The 12,134-nt window shown below is 34.6% G+C and overlaps 1 protein-coding gene across 7 annotated transcripts in view; it reads right to left on the bottom strand.

Annotated features, from left to right (window-relative positions):
- TTLL7 (tubulin tyrosine ligase like 7) overlaps positions 1-12,134 on the bottom strand; it is a 139,981-nt gene that overhangs the window by 33,669 nt on the left and 94,178 nt on the right. For all 7 annotated transcript variants that reach the window (XR_010124176.1, XM_054486901.2, XM_063653645.1 and 4 more), the window contains 4 exons: positions 10,415-10,613; positions 6,700-6,905; positions 5,577-5,711; positions 3,320-3,400 (listed from right to left, as the gene is read on the bottom strand). Coding sequence is in view for 6 of the 7 variants with exons in the window: in XM_054486901.2 (XP_054342876.1) it covers positions 3,320-3,400; positions 5,577-5,711; positions 6,700-6,905; positions 10,415-10,613 (621 nt within the window). In the remaining variant the exon portion in view is untranslated. The remainder of the gene's footprint in view (positions 1-3,319; positions 3,401-5,576; positions 5,712-6,699; positions 6,906-10,414; positions 10,614-12,134) is intronic.

The raw sequence follows: 12,134 nt of genomic DNA, 5'->3' as shown, positions 1-12,134 counted from the left end.
TGCCATTTTAATAGATACTACAAATTACTTTTCTAAAGACTTGTACCAATGTACTATCTTTCTCTCTAATAGTATAGCAAAGGCCCTTTTACCCATACTATTTCTATCACTGGATATTATGTGTCTTACTAATTTTTGCTCATATGATGTTTTTTACTTGTTTTTTCTTCTTCATTAGTAAGGTCAAGGATCTATTTACATGTTAAATGGCTATTTGAAATCCATAAGTTGTCTTTTCATGGTCTTTCTATATGCTTTGCCATTTTATTTGTCAATATTTATAAGCAAGTTTCTTTTGTTGATTGATTTGCAGAAGGTATTGGTTCACTAGTGTTACTTTTCATTTTATGTGCTACACTTATTGGTCTTCCTCAAATTCCTCCTCTATCCCCCACCCAATTGCCCTCACAACTTCTGCCTTTTAAGATATCTTTTACCTTTCATAAGATTTTATGTAATAAAATCTGTTGATCTTTTCCTAAGATTATAAACTTATCCTTCTGTATTTTCTTTTAAATCTTTAATATTTTCTTTTTTACATAGAAAGCTGCAATTATTTGAAGTTTGTTTTTATATGGTGAGAATTAAGGCTCCAACTTAATTTTCTTACAAATACATAATTGCTTCAGTACCACTTAGTGGAAAAATCATCTTTTCTCTATTGGTTTGAAATGCCACATTTATCCTGTATTATTAATATCGTACTCTCTATTTTTTTAAATTAGCAACTTACCTACACTTCTCTCTCTTCTAGATTACAAAAATTATATGGACTTAAGGAAATTCAGGGTTCCAATTCTAATAAAAATTCCGTATTTCCATTAATCGAAGCCAAAGTCAGTGACTTGAAAACATATTCAGGGCTTCTCATGTGTTTTGCAATCTGCCTCTGTCACCAGCTTTACTGTACCCTCCTCAACAGTGTACTCTACGTGGCACATGGCAGGACACTAAGCAAATGTTTGCTGAATGAGTTAATGTGCAACAGTGAGTTCAGCTTACTCAGATAAAAGTATATAATTTAAGAGTCATCATGTAATCAGCATCAAGTTTCAGCTTATTCATGACAATTCCTAGAAAGGGCAAGTGATAGTTTGTATTACTGACGGAATTCCACAACTTCACTCTGCTACTAAAATAGCCTATCTCCCAGAAAACAATGTTACAGTGCAGTTGATGGGCCCTTCATGGTGCTGGCCACTCCACTCTTCCACACTCCAAGACAACCATTATGTACCTTATACTCTCTCCCCAAATCTCCAGAAGCCCTCCCCACCAGAAGAAAACTTTCCCATCTTCCCACTACATTCCCATGCACCTGCCTTCCCCGCTGTTAGAATAAATGCTCTTGATTAGGAAAACCCTCCCCCTCTCACAGCTTACTTACTCAAGAACTTTTTATCACCTCTCTTTCCTGGGCCATTCCTCTCTTCTAAATCATTCTCATCATCATACAAACTGAAAATATCTTCATCTTAAAAAAAAAAAAAAAACCCTCCTTGTTGGCCCACATTCCTCTCCATCTACCACCACCACATTTCCCTTTCCCCTCTATAGCAAAATTCCTTGAAAAAGTGCCTGTAGTAACTGTGGTGTTTTGCTCTCCACTTTTCTTCTTCTTGTACATATTCCAAGTTTTACTCCCCACCACCCCTCTAAATTTATGATTGGGGTCATCACTAACATCCACATTGCCAAAAATTACAGTCAGTTCTTAGTGCTTAGCTTACAACCTCTGTCAGCAACACGTGACACAACTGATTACTCTGTCCTTAAAATAATTTCTTTACTTGGCTTAAAGGACACCCAGTTCTCATGGTTTTTTCACATTTTACTGGCTGCTCCTTGTCAGTCCCCTTTGATAGATTCTCCCCATCTCTCTGATTTCTACATGTAGGAGTGGCCCAGGCCTCAGTCCTTGAAACTCGAGGTAGTTTCATCTAGCTGACACCTTAAATATCTTAGAGACTCCTAAATTTTTGTTCACCATACACAATCTCAGCCCTAAACTCAAAACTCTTAAACAACTACACACTCAACATTTTCACTTGGATGTCCAATCAATATATCAACATCAACATGGTCAAAATAAAAATAAAATGAAACAACAGAAACAGCAAAACCCTCCACCTCTTTCTCCAGCATCCATCCATTCAGTTACCACCCTAGCTAAGCACCCATTAGCTCTTGCCTCAGTTACCCTAAAAACCTTCTAGCTAGTCCCTATTTCTATTCTGCCAAATTCCCACTCCCCCAGTTCTATTCTCCACAAGTAGTTCTCATGATTCTCTTAAATTCTAACAGGCTATGTAACTTCTCTACTCAAAATTTCCCGTGGTTTCTCATCAACTGGAATAAAACCCAGTATCTTTCCATAGCCTACAAAGTTGTGACCTAGGTCCTCCCTATCTGTCCAACCTTATCTCTTACCAAGACCCCATCACTCACCATTTTCCAGCTAAAACAGACTATCCTATAAATATATAAATAAAATGGTGCCTTGCTCTGCTTCATATACCCATCAAACTAATTTCTACCTCAGCATCTCTGTATTTGTTCTTCCCTCTGCCTGAAACATTGTCTCTGAAGATATCTATACAGCACGATTCTCATTTCATTTAAGTCTCTGCTCAAATACTACCTTCCCTCTATTTTTTTATCTCAATTTATTTTTCTTCATAGTACTTAGTACAGTCATCCCTCTCCACCTGTGAGGATTGGCGTCAGGACCCCCACTCCCAGATAGCAAAATCCATGGATGCTCAAGTCCATGATATAAAATGGTGGAATATTTGCATATAACCTATGCACATCCACCTGTATATTTTAAATCATCTCTAGATTACTTATAATTACTTATAATATCTAATACAATGTAAATGTTATGTAAATAGTTGTTACACTGTTGTATTGTTTAGGAATAATGACAAGGGAAAAAAAGTCTGTACATGTTCAGTACAGACACAGCCATCCTTTTTTTCCCAAACATGTTCAATCCCTGGTTGGCTGCATCCATGGATGCGAAACCCACAGACATAAAAGGCTGACTGTACTACCTTACATTCTATTATGCATTTATTTATTATCAGACATCTTAACTAGAATGTAAGTTCTATGAAAGCATGGATTTTTAAAAATTCACTTTTGTATCCTCAGAACCTAGAAGAGTGCCTGACACATAATAGATACTTAATAAGTGTTTGTTGAAGAAATGAGTAAACAAATGAGCAAATATACAGTCTGTCTATGAATTTGGCTTAATGATCCTAGCTTAATACATAATCCAAGAGGAAAAAAACTGTTTTTGAGCATTACTCACTTTTCGTTGTTTTACAGAGTCCAATTTTATGAGCCAATATGAAGCCACTTTGGTTTTATGATACTTCCAGTTATCGATGATCTGTTTGGAAGGAGGAACATTAAGAAATTTACAGGTTGAAACCCATTTTTTAAATTAATTTGTGTAATGAAAGCACTATAATATTACTTGCAACAAATAATGCCAACTTTCATAAAAACACATGTGCAAAGATTTCCAATACAAATTAAAGAAACCATCTACATCCAAAGCTTTCTATTCTAGTTGTATTAAGAATACAATCTCTGTGGCCCACACCTGTAATTCCAGCACTTTGGAAGGCTGAGGCAGGCAGATCACTTGAGGCCAGGAGTTCAAGACCAGCCTGGCCAATATGGCAAAACCCCGTCTCTATGAAAAATATAAAAATTAGCTGGGTGTGGTAGTGCATGCCTGTAATCCCAGCTATTTGGGTGGCTGAGGCACAAGAATCACTTGAATCCAGGAGGTGGAGGTTGCAGTGAGCTGAGATTATACCACTGCACTCCAGCCTGGGCAACAGAGTGAGACTCTGTCTCAAAAACAAAAATCAATCTCCAATGAATGAAAGTCAAATGTCTTCAGGAACATAAGATTTGGCAAGAAATCCAAGACATAGATTTTTCATTTGTATTTTAGAGGCTGATTTATGCCATCATTCACAGTAATAAAATATTGAAGAATGCATTAGAAGGCAGCCTATATGAGAATTCTACTACTTTGTTTTATTTTTGTGCAAGTCTGCAAAACTTCTGAATATATAGTCTTGTAATATGTATACTGTAGTAAACAGATTAAAATATTTACCACATATAGTGAACACACAGTAAACAATTTGATGTCTGCTATAATTATTCATATTTTATTAATTATATAAGCCTATATACAGTCTTTATAGAACAATCATGATAGTCAGAAATATTAGTCTTACTCTCCGATTGTTTAATTTTCTTCTACCTGATTCAAAAAGATGGGATATAACTAATATCTCTAAGAAATATATAAAATAAAGTGCTACAAAGTCATTGGCTATATATAGAAAATTTTATCAAATAAGATGACATAGGTAAATAAAAGCACATCTAGCATAACACTTAACATCCAATGCTTTCTTTCATTTCCTTTGATGTAACTAAGTAGCACCTAGCTTGCAAACAAGTTACCATTTTCACTTTTTAAAAATATATATAACAACAAAATATATAATAATTGGGGGCTTTGCTTATGACTGTGTCATCAGTACATAATATAAATTGTAATTATGGGTATTTTTCAGAAAGAAAGTCTCTTTTATTGTTGTTTGTTTGCTTTTTGTTTCTACACACTTACTTTAGACAGGTCTAAAGTATACGCTAAAAAACGAAAATGCCAAGTGCATGGCTGTAGTTTTTATCCTATAACTGGCCACTAGATGGTGCCTTCTCCTCTGGAAAAAAAAAAACATATATTTTTTATATATAATTTATAAAATTGTATTTGTAAAAAAAAAAAGGCCCAAAATATATTTTTATATATTTATAAATATACATATGGCCCCCAAAAAACAAGGTTCTATTACTGAAGGAACGAAAAGGATGTCTGAATGAAGAAATGTAACCTTGCGTGAAGAAATACTCTTTCACCAAAATTATCTGAAATAACTTGGACCCTCTTTCTAAATTAGGAGTAAGTCACTGATTTTAATGTGAATTTTAGGACCCTCTGACATTTTAGAATGTTCCACTGGGTGGTGCACATGTGTGTGTAACAAGAAAAACACATAGCTCAGCATAAGTCATTTCAAAAATCTGACCCCAAAAATGTGACATTCAAGGTGTCACATTCAAATATTCTTGACATTTTATGCCACAGCCCGACATTTTTCATCATACCTCATTCCATATTAGTTCTTTCTAAATCTTTATAGAAGCAGGTTTAACATGATATTTGATTAATTATTAAGAACAATAATTATTTAACACTAATTATTCTCACTTGATGAAGCAGACTTATCATTAAAATAGCACTATACACTAAAAGATATTTTGCACTGCTGATTATAATCTGATCTCACTGTTCATGAATTGTAACAATTAAAATAAACCCCTGTATTTTCTAAAGCTAGTAGAGGTTGAAAAGAACATCAATTAAATTTACTATGTCATTGATCATAATGCCTTCAGGAAATAAATTTTAATATTTTAAGAAGAATAAAAAGGTACCAGAGCTCCTTGGCATTTTAGATACATCAGATACTCACATCTTCTATCAGAAGTTCTGATTCTGCATCTGACTTTCCTGGAAACCGGATCTTCATGTCCTTGAGAACAAATAAGGTCTGACTTGTTAGATCATCTTCTTGTTCTTTTGTTTTCAGTTGCCGCAAAGACTCACTCTTAAATTTGAAAGAATACAGATATTTGGAGGGGGTCTTATTTCATTGTGCCAGTATAATCTGAAAGATATTTCTAGGTAAAAATGATGCACTTTTAACTGAAAACAATAACAACGAAAAAGGAAGAAAATTTTTTTTACACTTGTGAATTCTTTGGATTAAATGGATACGAATCCCGAGTGTCTTTCACACTTCCACAAGGTTATACTTATTTAGCTCAAAGTACTAAAATAAAAATATAAATACTTAAAAGGACTTCCTGGTCCATTTCATTTGCTACATATACCTTAGGCAATTTTTCTTGATTAGAAAAAAAAATTCATTGTTACCAAGTGAAATTCACTCACTTATATTTCCTGACTTCCCTTTGGAAACACGATCCATACTAAATAAACAAATTAAATAAATCCTTAGTCTATGTGAAGGTAGTCGGAGCTATCTATTTGAGGATCTAAAAGTAAGCCTTCTTACAAACTAAATTCACTACTTTCTCAATACCAAATCTCTGGGATTCATGCTAACAAGGGAATACTATATGTTAATTTAACACACAGAACACATTATAAATAACATTGTACTTAAGTACTCTAAGGAGAATTTATCATTTTTTAACCTATTAATCAACTGTCCCATTAAGTAAAATTTTCCAAATTTCCTCAAATTTAAAGATAGACTGCATAATACACTGCAAAACCATACATTTCCTCAGGTAATTTTCAGTAATATTATCCTACTATATCAGCAAATAGAAAATAAAATAATGCTATTCTCAGTGTTCATCTTTGAGTTCTGTGATAGAGTGAAGTCTGCACTTTTTAAGAGTCATACTAAATTGTAGGCTAAAGTAGGTGAATAATCGAAATTTCAAGAGGTCATGAGTTGAATTATGGAAAGGATCTGAGGTTCAGTCTGTCCTCCTCTCATCTGATCCCCTTTGCCTGAGTACAGAGCTCCCTGTAATCTTGAAAGAGCAAAGCAGACGACCTACCACTTGAGAGTTGGTAGAGCAGGCATCATTACTGTGAGGCAGATGCCTCACGTAGGAGGAAGCACGGTTTAAGGAATGTGACCGAGATGCAGAAGTTGGCCGTGACACAGATATCATTTGTTGAGCAGAAAATGGGCGAGTGTCCCCACTGGAAGGTGATTGAGCAGAGATGGACCGAGGGCAGCTGACTGAACGTCTTATGGAGCCTATCAGTGATGGAGAAGAGGGATACTACAGTAGCAGTATTAATACAAGTTTTTCACTGTATGAAGTCTATATAAACTAAAGATTATAGCAGCTAGTAGTAAAATGGCAATAAATGTCAAAGTATAGGCATCATCATGAGAATATGAGTTTGGAATACATTTTTCAACAACAGTGAACTTGTTGCAGAAAAACCCCTGTAATGTATAAAAAATGGCCCTTGGGGGAATAATACTATCAATAATCCTTCAATGTTATATCCTCAAAACATGAGACAAGAGAAACAGAAGAAAGGAAAATTAACATTTATGGAGCACCTTCTATAAGCCAGGCATTGTGCTAAGTGCTACACTTTTATCTTAGTCCTCATGGAAACCCTCTGAAGTAGGGATCTCCATTGCCCAGAGGCTTAGAGAAAGAACTTTTTCAAGGTCATAAAGCAAGAAAGTGGTCAAGATCAGGTTTCAATCCTGACCCTACGTAATTCCAGTGTCTTCCCTTTTTCTATAATACCATGATGCTATCCACTATCCCTTGAGATTTGACTGGTCACTCACAAGAATCTGTGTATAGGTTAGAGATTGAACATTTTACAGCAAGATTCATAGGGAGGGCTGGAAATGAACATAGAGAGTGTACAGGCTAAATAGGTTAAGTTATAGAATTTAGAACCCATGAGAAAAAAAAAACAGTAATAAAACAAAAGAAAAATATACAGATTATCCTAACGGAGTTTAAATACAGAATTGGTTACTATAAAGAGTAGTACTGAACAGAGAGTATTCTAATTCACAAGAGTAAATAATTTTTTTAAGTAGGTTAAATTCCAATAGAAAAAGACTTAAGTGAAGAAAAAAATGTATGGATCTATAGGGTTGTTATCAGAACAAATATCTAAGAGAAACCATAAAATATCTTCCCCAATGCATATTAAGAACACCTAATAAAGAAAACCAACTGTTCCAGATAAATTTTGACTCCTGACACAGAGAAATAGATCATCACTCAATACTATCAATATTTTTATTGTTTTTCAGTTCCTATGGTCTATATATCCTCTGTTCTGTATTCTTTCTCTGCTTGGGGAATATATCTTCATTAATTAAATAATTTGGTAAAATTCACATGAAGCCAGGTTGAATACCCAAATATTTCTCTTCATTAGCTGTTGAAAAAAAATTTAAACCTTTATAAAGGGAATAGACATAAGCCTTATATTTAGGGATGTACTTCTAAATTAAATTTTGGAGAGTACAAAAAGGTATACTTATTTAAGCTATAAAAGATTAAAAAAAACTTATTTTTGTTCCAATGATTAACTTCCTTCTGAACCTGAAACTGTCACCACTTTTCAAAATGACACTGCTTCTATGTTTCTAGAGAAGGGCTATGTGAGGAACATACCACCAGTCAATCTTTTTTTTTTTTTTAACAAAGAACTGCACATATTTAATGTGCACCAAGAGCAAACTTATACTAAGAAAATACCCAAGGCATGTGCTAGTAACTGCACTGTAGTCCTACTCCCTTTGAGGGGTTATGGTAATGGTTTGGTTGTATATAACCTGATCACCGGGCAGAAGGAAAATATCCTTTGTCTTGAATCATCACAGATTACTTTTTTTTTCTTTTTTTTTTTTTTTGCCTACACATGCTAGAAATTCAGATAGAATAACTAAGTAGCTAGACATGCCAATGATGTTTGGGTAGGTTCACAAAAAATCTTTGTAACTTGCATATCCCTTTGAAGCTGAAATAAGTTTGAATTTTTCAAACTATATACAAGAGAAAGTGTTACACATAATCTGGATATTGTCCTTGATCAACAGCATCACTCTGAAGACAAAACTCAAGTAGGATTTGTCGCTGAAATGTTCCTTAACGTAAGATTAAAGAAAGAATAAACACAAAGTGAAAGACTTGTTACAATTCCTCGTGAATATAAAAATAAAATATGACTAATAAAAAAGACATGTAATTAAATTAGGCTAGATTTCAAATGAAAATTCATACTTAAAAATATTTTAAAAATCTGTATATTTTAGTGCACTATTGTCTGATATCAATTTGTTAACCTATTGGTCTGAGAACAAAGAAAAATCTTAGAGCTATAAGAATGTTAGCAAATTTTTCTCTAACCTGTCCTCATCCCCCATCAGTTCACGCCATTAGGGAGGTACACATCAGCTAATAGGAAAGGGAATTAAAAACTGACCAAATTTGGGCATAAAAACATCAGCTTCTAAAACCAACACAGAGCCATACTTACACAAATACACACTGAAAGTATTTAAGGAATCCTTCAGAAAAAAGGAAGCAAATGATGAAATAGCTTACAAACTGTGTAACAGGTGCTCAATAAACATTTCTTAAATGAATGAGTAAATAAATAAATGAAATGGAACACAATACATTAATTCCCCTCCAAAGACATAAACCCTGAAAGATATGAAGTAGTAGCACATTTCTTTAGAGAATAACATATAAACAAAGACCATTCCTCTAAAAGCTTCATCTATTGGTTCTTTATTCCTCATGCATTTTGCCGTAAGTGTTTAAGGCCAGTTTTAAAATATCCACATTATCAGGGAAGTTAACGTATTAAATACATTGCTGAGGGTAAAAAGGGCTCACAATTGTGTCCACTGCATTATTGAGCTGGTTCCTTTAGTGGAACCCTAGGACAGTGGAGCACGAGGCAAATAGAGATATGAGAGACAAGGGTTCAGAAAAGTCCTGGACTGGAGGCAGCATCAGGAAGGGGTTTTCCAGCTGAATCTAGGCAAATAGCAATCCCACACTGGACATTTGGGGATGAAAGAAAAATCACAGACACAATATTGCACATTTGGAATTGAAGAATAAATGAAAGAAGAGACAAAGGAAGAGAGAGAGAATGTAAAAAGAAATACAGACAGAAGGAGAGAAAAGGAAGCAGAAAAGGAAGGAGAAGGAGCAGCTGGTTGGCTGCTCTCCTAAGTAGTTCCTATGCATCATAAGCCCTGACTTAAGTACTCACCCGTGATAAAAATGGGAGGGAACAAAACTCCAACTATTTCACAATTATGTAACTTACAGATACATTCAAGTCCAATGCCTAGGGATATACATACTTTTTGAAAAATATATAAGTGATAGTATAAAACAAAGTGAGTGAAAGAAGTAGAGAGGCAGAAATTGAATGAGAGAGAATATATCGGCTTAAGAGACACATAATCATCAGATCAGCCATGAGGCACATTTTATAAAACCCAGGCAAAAATCTGGCACCCAACAAAAACGATGAAATATAGAAGAATAGATCCTTAATCCAGCCCTTTCGTTTTCTATTTGCAGATCTTGAAAGGGATTAAGGGATGTGCCCGAGTCTGCTTAGCGAAGGAAGTGGGATGGAATCCAGGTCTCCTCACACACGACAGGGTTCATTTGGCCCAAGGACCTTTTACTGAGTTTAATAATTTCAGTTCCATAATTCTTTATATAACATCTAAATTAGAAGAAATTGACTTACTGGGTTGTTGAATTAATTTGTAGTGGTTGGAGGGTTTAAGATTATATGTAACTTGCTTTTCTCTTTTCTTATTTTGGTACTCTTCTTTTTCATTTTCGTCAGATTCTGAAGAGCTGCTGCTACTATCATAACTGCTGTCACTGCTGCAGTATTTCGGTCTTTTCATTATCTCAGTACTCTCAGGCATAGAACACAGAGGCTAAAAAAGACGGAAATGTGTTATTTTGTTAGAATTCTTAAAAAAGGTTTATTTATATGATTAGTTACTATTTTTAATTTCCCCCTATGCTTGCTGCTTTTTACTGAAGGTTGAGAATCCCCCCAAATACTATTGCTGCCATGCTGCTTAGCCTACAGTGCTTTGCATTGATTGTCGTTTCTGCAAAATATTCTTTCTTAAATGATATAGTCATGATGAGGAATATGTTGTTCCTACATGATTGGAATAAAGGGCCAGAGTATCCATAAACAAAGAATAACAAAATAAAGGGAAAATATTTGAGATAAAAATATAAAAATAAGAAATATAATCAGCTTTTTTCATTCCATAAGAAAGATTACTCATCAAGACTCAGAGATCTACCTTTGTCGTATCATTAACGTTCAGAGTTACTCAATAAATGTGTATGCATGTGCACGCGCAAGTGCATCTGTGTGTATGTGTGTGGTGTGTGTGTGTCTGTGTTTGTGTGTGTGAGGGGTGGGAGGAGAAAGAGAGACAAAAAGGATAAAGAGAATAGGAATACTAAAACATTGCCTGTGAGCCTATCCATTCAGACAATATGCAGCAAGAAGTTAGGTATCCCTTACATGACTAACTGGCTGTGGATATTTATAAAAATAAAATTTTTAGTTAACTGTCCACTTTCCAAACTGCTCAAGAACAACTGATGTATTTTCTCAGAGTATTCCTAACTCTGGCATGTAGCTTCTGGCCATAATAGAGTGACATAACTTTTCATTGCCCATGCTACATTTTAAAAATTAATAATATAATATGAAGATCAGTATGGGTAAATTTTCATGGGGGAAGGATAAATTCCTCTAACAGAGAATGGAAAATCTGTAAAGATTGAAAATGCCATGCTGTTACGTGTTACCATCCCTATTAGAATCACTTGTTTCTAGTCCTCCCAATCAATGTGTTTCCAATGATGCCAGCTGAAGGAATAGAAGGAAAGGGACGTGGGACAGCTTCACATCAGAAAGAATGTGCATAACCAAGAACAAGACAGTTTTATAACTCAGTCATTCTAAGAGACTATTTATTACACACACCATATGCCTCCCATTCCTGATGGGAGAGGTTCCTTCAGTTGTATACTAGTTGCTTGTTTTCTGTTAAATCAAACAAAAATGTTTTGATGTTAGCATACACTATAATGAAATCCTTGGATAGCATGGGGATTTCACTGAAAGAAGGTATACCCTCTAGTGTAACAGTGTAGAATAAAAATAAAGACAGAAATAGCATTTCATGAAGTGCCTGGAATACAGAGTGAGCCAAAAAGCATGATCTTCTTAAATTTACAGTCTTTGCAAAGGATGAAAAATAACCAAAGCAGGAAAGTAGTTTAATTCACTAAGGTACCAACTTGTGTTTAAAAGCATGTGCTCCTTCTGATGGTCTAATATTTACTAAGTACTGACAATGTTCAAAGAGATATGCATAAAAACATTTACCAGTAACACAATCATCAAACATTTTGACAATCTTGGG

This window comes from Pongo pygmaeus, chromosome 1, assembly GCF_028885625.2.
Source record: "Pongo pygmaeus isolate AG05252 chromosome 1, NHGRI_mPonPyg2-v2.0_pri, whole genome shotgun sequence".
In the NCBI taxonomy this organism is placed as follows: Eukaryota; Metazoa; Chordata; class Mammalia; order Primates; family Hominidae; genus Pongo; species Pongo pygmaeus.
Note: the sequence above shows the minus strand (reverse complement) of the source record. Positions and strands in the feature narration are given on the sequence as shown.